The following is a 20411-nucleotide window of genomic DNA, read 5'->3' on the forward strand; positions in this document are numbered from 1 at the left end:
AAGCCTCAAACCTAAGTGGATCTTTTAAATATTTGTATTAAAAAAGCTATTTTATTCATAAATTGGTTTCTGGCATCAACAGTAGGAGGTGCATTTGTGAGGCTTTGGTAGTCAGATGGAACAACAAGATTTAGGAGGATTTTAAATGAAGGTCCCCAAATTGCCATTTAACTGGAGATTTAATAGACAGTAACCGCAGACTGAATTAATAGAGACAATTATTTATATTTATTGCAGGATTATGGCTATATAAGCAGCTAGGTATAATTTCTATAATTATAGAAACTGTCATGACAAATGAGTCAGATTTAATATGGCAGTTGTATTTTAATAGCATAATTGATTAATATAATCATACTTATTGAAGACTAAATTGTTTTGTAAGGAAAATAAATGTTCCACTGCCTTTAATCTTCAATAGGCAATTTTAATAATCAATTTTATAACTTTATTAAAAAGAGTAAGTGTTTTAATCTAAATTAAATCTAAATTGGGAGTTTTGAAGTGCCACCAAAATATTTTAGTACCTATTTTAATTGGAACATGTGTATTTACAAAGATAAGCAATGCATTTTGGTATCTGGAAGTTTCCAATTTTATATCAGAAACACTCCAGACATGCCATTTAACTTAAGAAAGTGTGATTTTAAGAATTCAGAAGTGTAAAAGGTCTCTCTCCTCACTGATTATGAACTTTGTTTAATAAAAGGAAGGCTTTGCCCTAATGGGATAGGTGACTTAGAGGTCAGAGCGCAGACTCTAAGCACACAAGGTCACTTGCAAACCACAAGCAGCCTGGACCAAAGCAAATCCACGAAGTCCCAAAGAAGCAGAAAAGCAAAACGTCACGCTTCAAGGCGAGAGCAGCCAGCAGGCTGACAGTGGAGGAATCGTGAACTCTTAAGTGGGTAAGATCAGAAAAACACCAAGTTAGAATTTCTGGGTATAAAAATAAATAAGATTTTTTTAAATTTATATACGCGTTTCCAAGTGAGTTCTTGCCAATGCAGTAATTATCTTATCTGCATCATCTATGATTTTAGCTCTCATTTTAGAGTGGCCAGTGTAAACACGGAAATCCAACTGCTGTAGACAAGCTTCAAAGACGCTTATTTCAGCACTGGAGAGAGTATCATAAAACCAAGGGGGAAACTATGTCCAGTAAGAGACTCATTCAATATCCCCTTGTCTCTATAATGGGATATCATGCAGTCACTTAAAATGATGCCACAGAGGTATCAACTGACATGGAAAAATATTCACAACATACTATTAAGTTAAAAAAATATGTTATAAGCTAGTATCCTCAACATAACCCAATTTTCTATAAAATGTATATGTATGCATAAGAAAATATCCAGAAGTAGGCCGGCGCCGTGGCTCAATAGGCTAATCCTCCACCTTGCGGCGCCGGCACACCGGGTTCTAGTCCCGGTCGGGGCGCCGGATTCTGTCCCGGTTGCCCCTCTTCCAGGCCAGCTCTCTGCTATGGCCAGGGAGTGCAGTGGAGGATGGCCCAGGTGCTTGGGCCCTGTACCCCATGGGAGACCAGGAAAAGCACCTGGATCCTGGCTCCTGCCATTGGATCAGCGCGGTGCGCCGGCTGCAGCGGCGGCCATTGGAGGGTGAACCAACGGCAAAGGAAGACCTTTCTCTCTCTGTCTCTCTCTCTCACTGTCCACTCTGCCTGTCAAAAATAAAAAAAAAAAAAAAAAAAAGAAAATATCCAGAAGCTTTTATACCAAGATTTTAATAGGGATCAGCTGAGTGGTGACATTATGGAGAATGTTTTTATTTTCCTTCTTTTGATTATCTATACTTTAAAGTCTGGAATCAACTAGTGACCTTGCTTCAAGAGGCTCCCAGTCTGGTTCCAAATAGAATCAAACACAGTATGGACAAGAATTAGTTCGTACATCCATACAGTTCTTTTCCGTTCCAAACGTCTTGTTTAATAAGCTATCTTGTTTAGTCCTCACCACCTCCTAGTGGGGACAACCACTTCTCCATTTTCTAGAACGGGATTCCGAAGCTCAGAGACTGGGCTCCAGTTCTACACTACCTGGGCATCCATCTGTCCTCCTAGGCTCTCCCTTTTTTTTTTTTTTTTTTAAGATTTATTTTATTTATTTGAAAGACAGAGTTACAGAAAGAGGTAGAGAAAGAGAGAGAGGTTTTCCATCCGCTGATTCACTCCCTAGATGGCCGCAATGGCCAGAGCTGAGCCGACCCGAAGCCAGGAGCCAAAAGCTTCTTCCGGGTCTCCCACACGGGTGGACTTGGGCCATCTTCTATTGCTTTCCCAGGTCATAGCAGAGAGCTGGATCGGAAGAGGAGCAGCCAGGACTAGAACTGGCGCCCATATGGGATGCCATCACTTCAGGCCAGGGCTTTAACCTGCTGCGCCAGTGCCAGCCCCGCTCTCCCTTTCTACACATGCACACACAAGGGGCTTGCACAGTGGCCTCCATTTCGGCTTCATTAAAACACCAACTGAGCTGTAACATCTAGGACAGCTTCAGTGAGAACCTGTTAAGGCTACGAGGCTACTTTAGTGGTGTGTGCCTGCGCTCACATGAAAGCACGCGTGCCCACACACAGGTCTTCTTCTGTTCCTTCCTTCCTCTCTCTCTCTCATTCTTACTCCATCTCTCAAAAATTCTATGGCTCTATTATGAAAATCACCATTCAGGCCGGCGCCGCGGCTCACTAGGCTAATCCTCCGCCTAGCAGCGCCGGCACACCGGGTTCTAGTCCCGGTTGGGGCGCCGGATTCTGTCCCGGTTGCCCCTCTTCCAGGCCAGCTCTCTGCTGTGGCCAGGGAGTACAGTGGAGGATGGCCCAAGTCCTTGGGCCCTGCACCCCATGGGAGACCAGGAAAAGCACCTGGCTCCTGGCTCCTGCCACCGGATCAGCGCGGTGCGCCGGCCACAGCGCGCCGGCCGCGGCGGCCATTGGAGGGTGAACCAACGGCAAAGGAAGACCTTTCTCTCTGTCTCTCTCTCTCACTGTCCACTCTGCCTGTCAAAAAAAAAAAAAAAAAAAATTAAAAAAAAAAAAAAGAAAATCACCATTCATGTACTTTATTACCCACATCTGAAAATTCTAAAAAAAGAAAAAACACCATAAACAAAATGCAATTCTATCCTCTAACTTCAATTCTAGTATTTCCTGAAATCAACTTAAAGACCACTGACCGGGCCGGCGCCACGGCTCACTAGGCTAATCCTCCGCCTTACGGCGCCGGCACACTGGGTTCTAGTCCCGGTCGGGATGCCAGATTCTGTCCCAGTTGCCCCTCTTCCAGGCCAGCTCTCTGCTGTGGCCAGGGAGCACAGTGGAGGATGGCCCAAGTCCTTGGGCCCTGCACCCCATGGGAGACCAGGAGAAGCACCTGGCTCCTGACTTCAGATCAGTGCAGTGCACCTGCCGTGGCGGCCATTGGAGGGTGAACCAACGGCAACGGAAGACCTTTCTCTCTGTCTCTCTCTCTCTCACTGTCCACTCTGCCTGTCAAAAAAAAAAAAAAAAAAAAAAAAAAAAGGCAACCCAGGACCTTCGCTTGTTCCCTGAAGGGAGACTTTGGAAAGAAAAAAAAAAAAAAGACCACTGACCTAAACACATACCAAGAACTGGTCCATTTAAAAAAAGTTATTTCTCTTGGAAACAAATGTGAAGTTTATGTTTTGCAGCAGAACGGGATCCCTAGCCCACCTGCACTGAGATCACAGGAGCATTTATTAACACTACAATTCCTAAGTCTGGAGCTGTGGCACAGTAGATTAAGCCTCCAGGGCCAGCTATGGTGTAACGGGTAAAGCTGCCGCTTGCAGTGCTGGCAATCCATATGAGTGCCAGTTCGAGTCCCGGCTGCTCCACTTCTGATCCAGCTCTCTGCTATGGCCTGGGAAGGGAAAGCAGTGGAAGATGGCCCAAGTCTTGGGCCCCTGCATCCATGTGGAAGACCTGGAGGAAGCTCCTGGCTCTGGATTTGCGCAGCTTCTGCCGTTGCGGCCAATTAGGGAGTGAACCAGCAGATGGAAGACTTCTCTCTGCCTCTCCTTCTCTCTGTGTAACTGACTTTCAAATAAATAAATAAATAAATCTTAAAATAAAGAAAAAAAAACAATAAGCCTCCACCTGTGGCACCAGCATTGCATTATGGGCGCCAGTTCGAGTCCCAGCTGCTCTACACTTCTGATCCAACTCCCTGCCAATGGCCTAGGAAAACGATGGAGAATGGCCCAAGTGCTTGGGCACCTGCACACATGTGGAAACCCTGGGAAAAGATTCTGGCTCCTGGCTTTGTACTGGCCCAGCTCTGGCTCTTGTGGCCACTTGGGGAGTAAACTAGTAGATGGAAGACCTCTCTATCTCTCCCTCTCTCTGTCTGTAACTCTACCTTTCAAATAAATAAATAAATCTTTAAAAAAAGTAGTTAAGCATTCATAAAATTAAAACTAAAACCAAAATTAAAAATAATAATAACACAGGGGGGCAATGCTGTGGCATAATAGACTAAGTCTGCGGTACTAGCATCCCATATGGGCACCAGTTCAAATCCCAGCTGCTAGTTTTCTGATTCTGCTCTCTTCTGATGGCCTAGGAAAGCAGTAGAGGATGGCCTAGGTGCTTGGGCCCCTGTACCCATATAGGAGACCCAGAAGAAGCTCCTGGCTCCAGATCGGCCAAGCTCCAACTGCAGCCATTTAGGGAGTGAACCAAAGGATGAAAGACGAAAGACCTTTCCCTCTGTCTCTGTCTCTCCCTCTCTCTGTCTTTTTTTTTTTTTTTTTTTTTTTTTTTTGACAGGCAGAGTGGACAGTGAGAGAGAGAGAAAGGTCTTCCTTTGCCATTGGTTCACCCTCCAATGGCCGCAGCGGCTGGCGCGCTGCGGCCGGCGCACCACGCTGATCTGAAGCTGGGAGCCAGGTGCTTCTCCTGGTCTCCCATGGGGTGCAGGGCCCAAGCACTTGGGCCATCCTCCACTGCACTCCTGGGCCACAGCAGAGAGCTGGCCTGGAAGAGGGGCAACCGGGACAGAATCCAGCGCCCCGACCGGGACTAGAACCCGGTGTGCCGGCGCCACAAGGTGGAGGATTAGCCTAGTGAGCCACGACGCCGGTTCCTCTCTCTGTCTTTAACCCTACCTCACAAGTAAATAAAAATACAATTCCCCGGGCCCTATCTGACATCTGCTGATTGCAACTCGCTAGGACGTGGGACCCCAGACGCAGCATTTCAACAAGCTCCTTGGGAATTCCTGATCCGAGAATCACCAATAGAGATGGAAAATCATGGTTGGGGAATGGAAAAGTCTTTAGAAATTTGCCTAGGGACCGGCGTTGTGGCACAGTGGGTTAAAGCCCTGGCCTGAAGTGCTGGCATCCCATATGGGTGCTGGTTCTAGTCCTGGCTGCTCCTCTTCTGATTCATCTCTCTGCTATGGCCTGGGAAAGCAGTAGAAGATGGCCCAAGTCCTTGGGCTCCTGCACCCATGTGGGAGACCCAGAAGAATCTCCCAGCTCCTGGCTTTGGATCAGCACAGCTCCAGCCATTGCAGCCATCTAGGGAGTGAACCAGTGGATGGAAGACCTCTCTCTCTGTCTCTACCTCTCTCTATAACTCTGTCTTTCAAATAAATAAGATAAATCTTTTTAAAAAAAGTGAATTTGCCTACACCCAAGACTTTTATGTCACTGACCCAATTTTAGGAAAATTAATGCTTACATTTTAAAAAATTATTTATTTATTTATTTGAAAGGCAGAGAGTGAGAGCCTGTCTTCTCCACTGGTTCATTCCCCAAATGTCCCCCAACATCCTGTAGGAAGGGGAGGTAGCTAAAACCAGGAGCCAAAGACAATTCAGGTCTTTCACGCGGGCAGCAGGAACCTAATTACTTGAGCCATCACCTGCTATCTCCCAAGGTCTGCATTAGCAGGAAGCTGGAGCCGGCGGCTGGAGCCAGGTATTGAACCCAAGCACTTGAATATGGGACACAGGCATCTCAGCCCCCAGGACAAATACCTGCCCCCAGAAATGCTTACCTTTGATCAAACAGCCCAGGCAAGAAATAATACCTAAAAAGAGTTCACTCCACAAACTGTGATGCAGTCCCCTGCTCTTAGTCAATAAAACGGCTTTTTGCCTGCCTTTCTATAGCAGATAAGTGTCCAGCCAGCAGAGTTGGAATGCAATCCAATTATTGGAAATCCCCATGAAGAGCCTGAGTGGTTAACCTGCCTCTCACCTAGAAGGCAGCAACAACTATAGTCTGAAGGAATCTAATGTATTTCCCCTAAATTATTTACCAAGCAAACAGCCTGCTGAGAGGCAACATCTAACAGGCTGGGGCTCTTTGCAAGTGAACCATCTAATGCATTACATGTATGCCAATGCCAGGAACTACACACTAAAGGGAGGCTCTTTCTCAGGTGGAAGACTCCCCCACTCCTCCAGCCCACCCCCCAAACCTCACCTGCATCAGCTGTTTCTCCCATACCACGAGCCTGGGACCAACCGCCTAATGAAAGCCACTTAAGGCAAGCCCTCTGTCGTGACACCAGCATCTGTATCTCTGCCCGCCTGTGGGACTGAGCCGCTGCTTATCTTTAGAACAGCCCTGCTTCCTCTCCACCTGCTGCCATGATTGGCGAGGCAGGCAATTCCTGTGGAAGTGGCTCAGTACGGGCTGACCGGCAAAAGGGTCATCCGGTTACTGTCCACCGCAGCCCAGGATGCAGCCGCAGGCTGAGGACGGGACACTCAGCTACCTAAGTCAGCACAATCTCCCAACAATAAACAGGCAGGACACCAGGAAAGCGCCACAAGGAATCTGGCTCCAGGCACCAGGGAGGGGTGGCTCTGCCTCCTTAGATTTTTCTGACCTCTCAAGTGCCAGTGCCCAGGGGATGGTTTGCTGGATGGACTGGCCCAGGATCTAAGAGAAAGCATGGGATAAGGCTGAAACAGAAAGAAGAGACAGCACACCTGCAAAATGCTTCCTTGGGGTCCCAGTCCCCCTGTGTTTGACAGGAGCGGGCCCAAAGAAAGGTAAGCAAAGACTCACCCTGGGGAACAGTGACGTGGTGAGGGATCCTACAGAATGGGTGGTGTGAACATGCTTAGTTCTGTGATCCGGGCAGATCTGTAAATTTCTTTTTTTCCCAGAGATGGGCATTTGGCCTGGTGGTGAAGATGCCAGTTAGAACACTGGCTTCTCATGTCAGAGAACTTGCTCTGCTTCTGATTCCAGCTGCCTCCCAATGCCCACCCTGGGATGCAGCAGGGCATGGATGGCTGAAATTGCTGGGAGACCCGGATTGAGATTCCAGCTCCTGGCTTTGGCCCAGCCCAGTCGCAGCCAGTACAGGAAGCTGGGGAATGAACCAGCAGCTGGGAACATGCTTTCTCTCTCTCTGTGCCTCTCAACTAATCCTAAAAATTTAACAATTTATTTTCAAAACTAACAGAAATTAAGGTTTTACAAGATTAGCAAGGGACCAAGACACAAATATATGTATTCATATATTCATTCATATTCATATATTGTACCTCCTGATGAGGTACCATACTACCAAGTTTTTAAACATTTGCTCCTTTTTTTTAGAGGTATTACTTTATTTATTTGAAAGGCAGAATGACAAAGAGATGAGAGAGAGAGAATGAGAGAGAGATCGAATTTCCATCTGCGGGTTCACTCCCCAAATAGCTGCAACTGCCAGGGCTGGGCCAGACCAAAGCCAGGAACCAGGAGCTTCATCCAGGACTCCCACGTGGGTGGTAGGGGCCAAGCACTTGGGCCATCTTCCACTGCTTTGCCAGGCGTCTTAGCAGGAAGCTGGATAAAATGCTGAGCAGCCAGGACTCATCACAGGCAGGGGCTTAACCCACTGGGCCACAATGTTCGCCCCTAGCACTTACTCCTTGAATGAAAATACTCAGCGAACTGACAGCCAGTATTGTCAACATTCTAGTGAGCATCCGGGAGGGCCATCACTGTCTCAAGTACAGAATCAATTTTTTTTTTTTTGACAGGCAGAGTGGACAGTGAGAGAGAGAGACAGAGAGAAAGGTCTTCCTTTTGCTGTTGGTTCACCCTCCAATGGCCGCTGCGGACGGCGCACTGCGCTGATCCGATGGCAAAAGCCAGGTACTTATCTTGGTCTCCCATGGGGTGCAGGGCCCAAGCACTTGGGCCATCCTCCACTGCACTCCCAGGACATAGCAGAGAGCTGGCCTGGAAGAGGGGCAACCGGGACAGAATCCGGCGCCCGACCGGGACTAGAACCCGGTGTGCCGGCGCCGCTAGGTGGAGGATTAGCCTAGTGAGCCGCGGCGCGGGCTCAGAATCAATTTCAAGCAACTGCTTTGATAAGGGAATGCCACAAGAGGAAACACTGACAACAGGGCTCCAGCAGAAACTTCGGGGTCCTGGGTCCCTTAAGCCATCCACTGTACTCTTCAAACACAAAGAATGCTCGAGTCTAAATCGATGGCTGAATCCAAAACCACAAAATCGGCCTCTTGGAGTCTCCTCCTCCCCTCTGTGGGTGGAAGCCCCGAGGCGGCTCCACCGTCTGGTGCTCCATGGAAAATGTGCATCTTTATTGACCATGGCAAGGGCCCAGCAGCCGCCTGGAACAGGATGCTGACTCACATCTGCCGAGGCACACTGACTGCCCAGAGAAAATGGATTGCATCTGTGTTTGATGAAGACTCAGGAGGTACTCAGGGGGGAGGTGGGGGAGGGATGACTTGGTAGAAAGCAAAGACAAATGGCCTGGATCCTCTCCTTATCCTAATGACTTGGCTTGGACTCCTGGGCATCTCAGTGTCAAAGCTCAGAAGAAATCATCTTTTACAACAAGCTCCGAGGCACACCACGGAGAGAGCACAGGGCCACGGATCCATGGGTGTGCCCATGTGGACATATTCTATATCTTAATAACAGCAGCCTTCTAACAGTACCTAGTGCATGCCAGGCGGTCTACCGGGTGCTCCACACCCACTCTCTCGTGCCATTTGTACCACAGCCACGTGAGTGCTGTCGTCCCTGCTGTACCACTGAGGAAGCCAGTGCTCGTGGAGGCAGAGATTCACCCAGCAAGTTACTTGGAGGGACGAGATGCAGACCAGGATGAAGGGCCCCGACTCACTGCATTTGAGAGCCTCGCTTTCTGTTACAAACCCTACCCAGGGCCCAGTGAGTTAAGCTGCCTCTTGGAATGCCCACATCCCAGATCGGAGCACTAGTTGGAGTCTCAGCTGCTCTGCTTCTGATCCAGCTTTCTGCTAAAGCACCTGGGAAGACAGCAGAGGATGGCCCAAGAACTTGGATCCTGGCCACCTATGTGGGAGACCCTGATGGAGTCCCTGGCTCCTGGTTTCAGCCTAGTCTTGCCCTGGTTCTTGCTGGCAGCTGGGGAGTGAACCAGGAAATGGAAGACTCCCTGTACATATCTCCTCTACACTCTGTCCCTGGTCATTCTACCTTTCAAATAAATAAGCAACTTTTTCAAAACAGAGTGAGAATACTCAAAACTTATAAATAAGAGGAAGACAGCCTATCCTCTCGACACATGTCTAACAGTCCACTGTGAACTCACTTTCCAGGGGCATGCTCTTGAACTTGAGTTGCTACATGTGAACTGGGGGCTCACATCCATTCCCTCCCTGGCCTGGATTTCTCACTCTGAAAAACAGAGATGATGATGAGTCTTTTTGACCAGGATGCAGAAAAAACCAGCTGAGTTAACAGGAAGACAGGGGGCACAGTTTTGTCTTGAGCATACATTAAGGTAGTTGTCCGGTGACACAACACACCCTGGAAGCTGCCTGAGAGGCCAGAGAGCAAACAGGCACAGCAGCAGGTGGGAGGAGACTGAGGTCTCAGGACCTGGCCCATGTCTGGCACAGCCTGGGGGCAGGGTCTTAACTCAGACAACATAAGAGGTTTTTGTCCAGGAATCAAATCTCTTCTCTTCCCATCTCATCTCAGCTGACTTACTCAGAAAGGATTTAAGGTACCATCTATTGGATAATTTTATACTTTAATAATCTATAACCTTGTCTGATTCCCATGCATGATTATATATTGTTTGAAATTTTTATTTATTTGAAAGGCAAGGTTACAGAGAGAGAGAGAAAGACAGAGAATCTCCTATCTACTGGTTCACTCCCCAAATGGCTGCAACAGCCAGGGTTGCACCAGGCCAAAGCCAGAAACCAGGAACTGCTTCTGGGACTTCCATCGGGGTGACAAGGGCCTAAGCACTCGGGCCACCTTTCAATGCCTTCCCAGGCATATTAGCAGGGAGTTGCATCAGAAGTGGAACAGCCGGGATGTGGCATCACAGGTGACGTCCAAACCGGCTCAGCCACAACACCAGCCTCCAATGATTGCATTTCTGAACTACTCCACAAGACCAGCAAAAAAGCACAAAGCAGTCTACCACTCACGATTCAAACAAAATTGCCAGTGAAGGCCTTTGCATAAAATGCACGCACTGTTTTGTACCCCACAACTCTATCCACCTTAGGAAACAGAAGATTAATACCCCAGAGCACATGCAAGCAAAACCAACATACCTGTCCTTCTCGATTCAGAGTGGGGAAGTTACTTAGCACTGCTGACACCAGATAAGAATCTGGTTCCTTCCATTACCCCTGCATGAAACTGGTATTTGGATTTCCTTGGGGAAAAGTGGTAACAGTTTTTAGAAAAAATAAAAAAGAACTGAACAGATTCAGGCCATGAAAGCTGATGCCTCCCATTGGGAAGGCACTGGGAATGGCTTCTTGCGTCCTATAGCTACCTGGTGTGGCCTTGGCATTGATACAGCTCCACACACAAAGACTATCTGTGCTCCGAGTCAAGTGGCTGTGACTCAGCCCCAGTTTCTTTCTGTTCAGCACTGCTGCAGTCTCACATCAACCTGAACACAAAGAGAAAGGCCTGGGCCACCAGGAAGGGTCTGTTCCCTCTTGCTTGCTTCCAGGAGGGTGAGCCGTGAGTGAGCCGTAAGCCCAGTCCCGGCCTTTATCACGGCTGCTAGTTCTCAGCTTCACTCCTGGCCTGCCAACTATCTTCTGGGACAGAGGCCACTCTTCCAGGCCACTCTGCCTCATGGCATGCGCAAGAGAACGCAGGGATGCAGAATGAACGTAACCCCCAGGTGTGCAGGTGGCTTGCTTTCCAGAGGCGGGGATGTTAAGGCTTGCGGCCATGCAGGAAATCGTAAGTGGTTCTATTTTAAAAGTATAAGAAAAATAAGTACAAAAACTTGCTGCAGCTACGCTTCTATACTTGTGCTTATGGGAAGGGAGGGGAGAATCATCTGCTTTTGCCTTTCTTCCGGAGAACACAAATACTGCTAAAATCAACACTGGCAATAATAACACGGCAACTCATTACCCTCCCCTTCCAGAGAGGGACCAGTTCACTGGCACCGACGCTAACTCGGGTTGTGCTGCCGCTAATTACAATCTATTTTATGTAGACTACATTCATCCTTTTCTAATTTAGCTGACTTTCCTTTCTAGTTATTTGGACGCATATGGTAAACCATGCGCAGCTGTGTTGTACACTCCACAGTATATATTTAACCCAAGGCCAATCGAGACCAAGAGACTCCTACAGATTAAGCCTCAGAAACCTCTTGTTAATTAAGCAGTATGACTACTTCTGCTCGGCTTTACTCAGTTTCGAACCAGACATAAATGAAGGTAACTCACTGCAGCATCTACCTTAAGCCAGAGCGACACAAACCAAGCACGTTTTTAGTTTAGGTCACACACTCAAGACATACGGAGATCCCTTCGAGCTAGAAGCCAGGCAGGCAGACTCAGGCGAGTGAGCTGCAGTCACTGAGTGAAACAGACCAGGGCCCGCCGGACGCCAGCTGCCCACAATCTGCCACGCCCCTTGGCGGCCTTGGTGTCCCCATTCACCTGCACTACCTGTGTGCTCTGGTGCCTCTGTACAAAAGGTTGTAAATGTATTTATTTGAGAGGGAGGGAGAACAAGACAGAGAGCTTCCAAACACTATTTCACTCCCCAAATGCCGCCAATGGCTGGGTTGTGCTGGGCGGGGACCTGGGAGCTTGATCCAGATATCCCACGTGGTTGGCAGGAACCCAACAACCTGAGCCATCACCACTGCCTTCCAGGGTCTACCACCTGCAGGAGGCTGGAATCGCGTGCTAGAGGCACTGGAACCCAGGTACTGGAACCTGGGCTGCGGGCATCCTAACGGGGTCTTAACCACTGGAGCGGAGGCCTGCCTCTGGGTTACCTTCGTCCTTTCTCACGTGATCCCATGGACCGAAGCATTAAAAAAAGGTGAATGAAATAAAGGCCTTGCCCTTGAGCACATCACATGCAGGGGAAGACGGACCCACCGAGAAATAATCAGGACACGAGGAAACAAGAGCTAGGAGTCTGTAAAGAATGAGCACAGAGACCAAGGCGGCACGGAGCCTCTGTCCATGTCAGCGGAAGCTTGCAGGCGAGGCTGTGTGGCGGCACACGCTGAGACCAGTGGGAACTGCAGGGTGCTGGAGGTGGGCTCTCCTGGAAGAGAAACGCAGAGGCTCACTCTGCCCAAGAGCCAGATACGAAGCTCAGAAGAGAATCCGGAACCACGGAGGCAAGATGCTCCATGAAAAGACGGATGCAAGTGAGGCATGACAAGGGCGGGGTCAGGGATGAGCAAGAGCTGCCCAGGACCTGCCACCTGGCACGGCCAGGGCCAGCCCGTGCATCCTCTCCTAACACCCGTGCCCCACTCCAGGGCTGCTCCTGTTCCCAGGCCTAGTGTTTGACAGCAACTGGTAAACCTTCTGCCTGGCCTCTGGCTCTCCTCCATGAGAACACACGGGCCACGGGGAGGGTGTCAGAGCAGCCCAGGAGCCGGATCTGCTCGTGGCACACTCCCACAGGCAGGTGCACACACGTGGGCCATCCTTCCCTGGGACACAAGGCCTTAACAGAGGCCTTCTGCTCTCGTCTTTTGGCTATTGTTTGTGGCAACACTTGAGGGTTACACTTTAGTTTCCTTTGATGTCCAGGAAGCACCATCAACCTGGCCCTGTGTTCTCCCGATAAAGGCTTTGAGGTAGGAGTGAGGGCAAGGTGTGGCACAAGCACCTTAATTACACTGAAGATACACGGGGCTTAAGAAGGGCAACAAGGATTTAATGAGCCCTTGATCTAAGGGGCGTGAGCTGCCTAAAAAATATCAAGAAGAAGGAGAAAGGAACAGAAGGGCTGTTATCTTCCCCAACTAATGACTTTTTTGTTTTTAATTAAGTTTTCTGTCTTCTATTATGAAGGTAATGCATGACATCATAAAAACTTCGGGGGCTGGAGTTGTGACTCAGTGGGTTAAGCTGCCACCCACAATGCTGGAATCCTAGATGGGCACTGATTCAAGTCCCAGCTGCTCCACTTCTGATTCAGCTCCCTGCTGATGGCCTGGGAAAGCAGTGGAGGATGGCCCAAGTGCTTGAGACCCTGCACCCGTGTGGGAGACAGGATGGAGTTCCAGGCTCTTGGCTTCAGCCATTTGGGGAGCGAACCAGCAGATGAAAAATACCACTCTCTGTGTCTCTGTCTCTCCCTTTCTGTCTCTCTCTGTAACTGTGCCTTTCAAATAAATGCATCTTTTTTTAAAAAGATTTTTTTTTCCAGGCCTCCCACAAGGATGCAGGGGCCCAAGGACTGCTTTCCCAGGCCACAGGAAGTGGAGCAGCCAGAACTTGAACCGGTGCCCATAGGGGATGTAGGTACTGCAGGCTGTGGGTTTTACCTACTACACCACAGTGCCAGTCCCTAAATAAATCACAGGCCTCAGTCTGCACAAAGCCATGTTCAAATCTACCCCACTTGAAACCAAAGCCAAGCGACCTGGAGCATATGAATGCTCACCTGTGTCACCCACAAGGCAGGAATGACAGAACACGCATCGGAGATCATGAAGTTCACCCCCTGTGACTGTTCCTCAAGTGCTTGGTGCCACATCAGCCCACAAAGAGCATTCAGCAAGGCATCAGCAGGGTAGTGGTGGTGTCAGCTGTTTCTGACTCAGCTGCAAGGTGGGACTCCAAAGCTTAGCCCTCCAGCCATTTCTCCTTGGAAACGAGAATATTTTTTTCTACTAACTCCGAAAGGGCCTGAAGGGATTTTATTACCATGAGAGTTTCAGCTGTGACCAGAGTTCATTTGCACAATCTTTCTTCATGTTCCAGTGCTGAAAGCTTTCTCATGCAGAGATACAAACAGCCTTTGTCCCAAGCTTGAGAATGGCAACCACCTTTGTTGGAAGAGTTAACTGGTAAACCTTGAGGCTGTTTCTGCAAGAGCACATTGGGAAACCACAAGAATCCAGGTGCACCCTAACCGTGGAAGAGAATGCCTTATAGGAAAGCAGACGTGTGTGTGTGTGTGTGTGTGTGTGTGTGTGGAGGTCATGTATCTTGGGCAGTGTCTATGTGCTAGACACTATGCTAAGTGCTTCCTGCTTCACAACAGCCCTGGGGGGAGGGAACTTACCCACTTTATAGGTAAGCTAACAGAGAATTAGCAAAACCCAGTGTTTTCCCGGAGTCAGATCCCTGGTGGGTGAGTCATGGAGCCAGGATTTGAACCCAGATCATGTAAGCTCTCACCCACTTTTCTCCCTGACTAAAGCTGACTATAAGGAGATGAACCTGCAGATTTTAGCTTAATTTTCTGATTGGTGGCTTTTGACAGGAATGGTCGTCTAAAGGCACCACCGCCACCAAGCTTCTAACAAGTCAAATTGTGATGCTTCCTTTGTCTCCCTTCCACTGCCCTGGCAGCCACTCCGCAGTGGTCACTGTGTCCCCATGGAACAAGAGGCTGCCCGAGGCAGGAGAAGCATCCCTTATGTCTCATTAGAACCACAGGACATCAGGGAAACTCGCCACTCTCCTTCCGGTCTCTGCACTCAGTCACCAATTTCTCCAAGGGGCTGAGCAAAGGTGGCCGTGTAATTTAGCCTCCAAAATCAGACCACACAGAGCACAGAAAGGGCACTGTTTGTAAATATGCAGACACAGACCCGGATCAATGCCACCTGAGTGTTAGGTTCCCATATTCCAGCCTTGGGTGAAGTGCCTGTGACGCGTACACGGGTGTCACCAACTGAAAGCTTCCACTCGGGAGAGGCAACGTGTGACAGGCTCTTCACCAGCAGCTGTTCTAACTGCTAGGTCCCATCTGCATCCCTATTGAGCCTCGTGGGAGAAGGAAGAGCTTTGGCCAAAGAGAGGCGTGGGGTAGGCATTTGGCATAGCAATGCAGACACCAGACTAAGGTACCTGCATCCCATAGTAGAGTGCCTGGATGGACTGTGGGCTTCAACCCAACTCTTGCTTCCTGCTAATGTACACCCTGGAGGCAGCCAGTGATGGCCCACATAATTGGGTTCCTGTCACCCATGCAGGAGACCTGGACTGAGTTTCTAGCTCCTGGGTTTGGCCTGGCCCAGCCCCAGCCATTGTGGGCATCTGGGGAGTGAACCAGTGAATGGGAACTCCATCTCTAACGATGATGATGATGATAATAATCACAACAGCACTTAAAAAAAGAGGACACATGAAGAATCACAAGAGTCCCTACAGTTATCACAAAGCTTCCAAGGACTGATTGAGGGGTGGGGTAACCCCAAGGATTGCTTCATTGACCTAAGCCAACCGAACATCCACTTCAGTAGGTTAGAAAACATGATGACCCCAACAAGTCTGGACCCAACTCTAACCAATTAAATGCTTGATTCCGAAAGAGAGGCTTTCGTGTCTCCTGTTCCTCCCTGGAACTCAAGGCAACACACAGCTCTTCTAGTTTGAGATCCCAACCTACAGAGGAACGTAACTTACAGGGTTAAAAAAAATCTGAATTTTTCACTCATTAGATCAATCTAAGAAGAAAGCACCAAAATTTTCCTATAATTTTTCCAACAAATGTAGTGTAAGCCAAGGAGACTCCAAGCAAGAAGGGGCCCCAGGGATCCATCATGACCAAGTTCTTCCTTACAGAAGAGGGGCGGAGGCTACAGAGGGAAGAGCTGAGCCCGAAGCACACGCCCTCAGCTCAGACCGCACTCTTAGCCTGCAGCCTTCTTTTTTTTTTTTTTGACAGGCAGAGTGGACAGTGAGAGAGAGACAGAGAGAAAGGTCTTCCTTTGCTGTTGGTTCACCCTCCAATGGCTGCTGCGGCCAGCGCACTGCAGCCGGCGCACTGCGCTGATCCGAAGCCAGGAGCCAGGTGCTTCTCCTGGTCTCCCATGGGGTGCAGGGCCCAAGCACTTGGGCCATCCTCCACTGCACTCCCAGGCCACAGCAGAGAGCTGGCCTGGAAGAGGGGCAACCGGGACAGAATCCGGCGCCCTGACCGGGACTAGAACCCGGTGTGCTGGCGCCGCAAGGCGGAGGATTAGCCTATTGAGCCACGGCACTGGCCAACTTGCTGCCTTCTATAATCGTGTTTCAGATGCTCGCTTCTAAGAGCGGTGAGAGGGAGGGAAGGAGGGAGGGAAGGAGTGTGGGGGTGCGGTGGCTCAAGCCGGGACATGCTCCTTGGCAACTGTGTACAGAGCCTTGAAGGAGAATGAAAACATAACTACAATGACCTTGGGAAGACGCAGATGGGCAGAGCCAACACATCACCCACCTTTGGTCTTGATGGCCGTCTCAATATTCAGGGCATCCCGCTCAGCATCAAAGTTGCCGTAGGCTTTCACCGAGCCATATGCACTTGGGGGCGTGGAGTGCTGAGGTTAAAAGACAAACATGTTTCAGTAACACGCCTTGAAAACCCTCTTGCTAAAACAACAAGTCCAAAAATACATGCTCTCCTATTGTTTCTCACATCATTCTGACACTAGGTTGACCGGGTGAAGTACTAACATGCCATCACATAACCAAGAAGAGAGTTCTTTTGTTCCAATGAGAATTCTTGACAGGCTCAGCTAGCTGAGAACACGCTGGGGATAGTTCCACTTTTCATCTCCTAGTGAGAGCTCAAATGCAGACAAGGCCAAGCCCGGGGTGGGGGCGGGGCTGAAGCCAATATTTATTCAAGAAGGCGCTGAACACCATGAAACTGGGCTGGCAGCAAGAAGCTAAAAATGTGGAAATGCCTGAATGGCGAGGGTGTGGAGCCAAGTTTTGGCTACACTAGGCCTTTATCACTGAGCTCCCAGCTCTTGAGACAGCAGAAGGGAAATGCTGGCTGCCCACACTGCTGCTGCGTAACCAAAGGTCGCAGCTTTCTCTCTCCCTCTACTCTGGCACCCACGGTGGCCCCGTGCTGGTCTGGCCAGACGGCCCACATCTGGGGTTTGCCAAGTCCCGGCTCCTCCCTCTCCTCTCTTCTTTATTTGCCTTCTCGAACTTCTGGAACACCAGCTCCTCTGCATTGCCACTCTCCCCAGCTTTTGCTTTTCTTACCACCTTTCAAGCATCCCCTCACTTGGCCCACCCCTCTCCCAGATCCGATGCACAGGAGCCTCCCAGGCGGAAGACAAAAACGGTGTGCTCTGCCACCAGCTCTCCTCGCCATGGCTGCCGAGTTTCCTCCTTCTTGGAAAGACTCTCAAAGTGTCCACCACCTCCCGTCCCCCCACCCCATCCACCCCCTGCTACCCAGTCCCACAGCAAAGGACAAGCAATGAGGAAGGAGCGAGGGTTAGGTGAGTTAATGGCCTTGCCCCACCCTCAATGTCAAGGCTGCCCTTCACTGGTACTTTCTGCCCCCAGGACCTAACGCCCGTAGAATGTGATGACTTGGCCTTGGCTCAGCTGCTCAGGAGAGTGCAGACACTGTGGTGCCCTAACGCCCCCTCTCCGCCCCCAGGCACCCCCACACCCCCACACCCTCACACTAGGCAGTTTTATTAGCGATGGGGTTGCACAGAGAGACACAAAAGCCCTCCTCTCAAATGTCTCTGGGACCCGTGAGCAATCCAAGCCCAGGGCCAGACACGTGTATTTTAGAGGACCCCCTTGGCCAAATAACCAATGCGGTTAACACAGCTCTGAAGCACGCATGGAGCATCAACCTATGTTCCACATACTTTTACATGTGAAATTTCCCAGTTAGACAAGGCAAGAAAGAGGAGCACCCAAGCGAGAAAATGTGAAGGCCAAGCCCTGTTCGGAAATACTTAGCTGTATTTGCTATTGTAGCTATGAAACATGGGCGGGAACCTAAGGAAAACTATTTGCCCATTTTTTTTTTAAAGAGCCATCAGTTATTTATTTGCAATGGCAGGCAATCTGGCCATGGGGCAATGGCCCATATGGCTTCATTTAGGACAAACGTCACCTCATTCCAAAAGCAACAGCAAACAGGGAGAAGTTTTGTGTAATTTCAAAGTATCTCTGGAAACAAAATTAAAGGGGTAACTGAATCTATTACCCAAAAAATCCACTTGTCTGAAAATCAAATTATTAAGGCAAAAGGGACCTTAAGATACAGGGGAATATGTGACATGTTCTGTTTCAGTCCCAATCTCCACACAGAAGAACGCATTACAGTTTAGACTCATTTCAAAGGCTATGTGAAAAGCCCTCTTGAGAAATCTGATACTAAAAGCAACCTAATAGTCAAACGCATTAGAGAAACAAATTACTTAGCACCTGGGCTTGTCTGGACCTCAACACGCAACTTGCATTGCTGCCAACAACAGCAGACACGAGGCCCGGGAGGAAAGATTTCAGAAAACTGCCCAGGCTTTGCAGTCGGGCTTTCTGCCAGGGCTTGTACTCGCCCCTTTCATTGAGCATCCTGAAGACAAGAGCTATGCACAACAGGCAGGGTTGTGTACCAAACTGCTGTCAACCCTCTTTTGAGTGCATTTCAATTCTAAGAGCACGTACTAGGGTACTCCAAAAAGTTCACGGGAAATGTATTAAAATCATGGGGAGGCAGGCACTCAGCCTGCAGCAGAGACACTGGTGGCAATGCCCATGTCACATGTCCCACTTCCAGCTCCTGACTCCAGCTTCCTGCTAATGCAGACCCTGGGAGGCAGTGGTTGGCTCAAGGGATTGGGTTCCTGCTACACATGCTGGATTGAGTTCCTGGCTCTGCCACTGGTCCAACACCAACCCCTGTGGGTACCTGGAGGGTGAATCTGGATGGCAGCTCTGTCTATCTGTCTGTCTATCCTCTTTCTGTCTCTGTCTCTCAAATGACAACTGTGTGAAAAGATAATGTGTACCTTCCATGAACTTCCTGTAGACTTCATATTTTGAGGGATATGGCTACAGGCCAGTGTCAGTTCTGAGTACCAGTAAAAGCCATTTCTGCCAAGATGGCCTGGAAGATGTATGGTGCTACAAGATGTTTTATGTACTCAGGGTGGCATTCTGGCACAGAGGATTAAACAACCATCTGCAACATTGGCATCCCATATCGAGTGTCAGGAGGGGTCCTGGCTGTTCCACTTTCAATCCAACTTCTTGCTAATATGTCTGAGAAGGCAGCAGAAGATGGCCCAAGTACTCGGGTCTTCTGCCACCCACATAGGAGACTGGGAAGGAGTTCCTGGCTCCTGGGTTTGGCCTTGTCCAGCCCTGGCTATTGCGGCCATTGGGGAATGAATCAATGGAGGGAACATCTGTCTATTTCTGTTTCTTCAAATTCCTCTTTGTTGCTCTGCTTTTGAAATAAATAAATCTTTTAAAAAATTTGTACATACTCAAGATGTATATTTTGCTTAAATCTGAAATATTTGCAATGACTCATATAGAGTTTTAAAGTTCTTAAATATAAAAAGAAGAAGCAAATGCATTAGTATTTTCAGGTTCATATATTTCCTGTGAAAGATAAATTTAATTCTGAGGTCCCTGATAGACAAAGCAAAAAGGGAAACATGACAAATTACAGTCATTTCATTATTTCCCTTTAAATAACAACAACAACAACAAAACCACTCTAGCTCTTTTGGAGAAAGAAACTTAACAGGTGCTAACTTTAAAAAAAGTTATGTCCTGGGGCCGGCACTGTGGTGTAGCGGGTAAAGCCGCCACCTGCCATGCCGGCATCCCAGTGGATGCTGGTTCTAATCTCGGCTGCTCCACTTCCAATCCAGCTCTCTGCTATGGCCTGGGAAAGCAGTAGAAGATGTCCCAAGTCCTTGGGTCCCTGCACCCACGTGGGAGACCTGGAGGAAGCGCCTGGCTTCTGGCTTCAGATTAGTGCAGCTCTGGCTGTTGCAGCCATCTGGGGAGTAAACCAGCAGATGGAAGGCCTCTCTCTCTCTCTCTCTCTCTCTCTCTCTGTCTCTGTCTCTCTGTAACTCTGCCTTCAAATAAATAAATAAATCTTAAAAAAAAGTTGATTGTATAAAATCCAAAAGACATAGAACCAGCTTTATTT

At 49.0% G+C, this 20411-nt stretch overlaps 1 protein-coding gene across 1 annotated transcript in view; it reads right to left on the reverse strand.

Annotated features, from left to right (window-relative positions):
• The window catches only part of ANXA2 (annexin A2), a 48759-nt gene that overhangs the window by 15377 nt on the left and 12971 nt on the right, over nucleotides 1-20411 (reverse strand). The window contains exon 3 of the mRNA XM_051821925.3: nucleotides 16698-16797. Within this exon, the coding sequence (XP_051677885.1) occupies nucleotides 16698-16797 (100 nt within the window). The remainder of the gene's footprint in view (nucleotides 1-16697; nucleotides 16798-20411) is intronic.

Source organism: Oryctolagus cuniculus, chromosome 12 (assembly GCF_051225735.1).
Source record: "Oryctolagus cuniculus isolate XC-2025 breed Fujian yellow rabbit chromosome 12, ASM5122573v1, whole genome shotgun sequence".
In the NCBI taxonomy this organism is placed as follows: Eukaryota; Metazoa; Chordata; class Mammalia; order Lagomorpha; family Leporidae; genus Oryctolagus; species Oryctolagus cuniculus.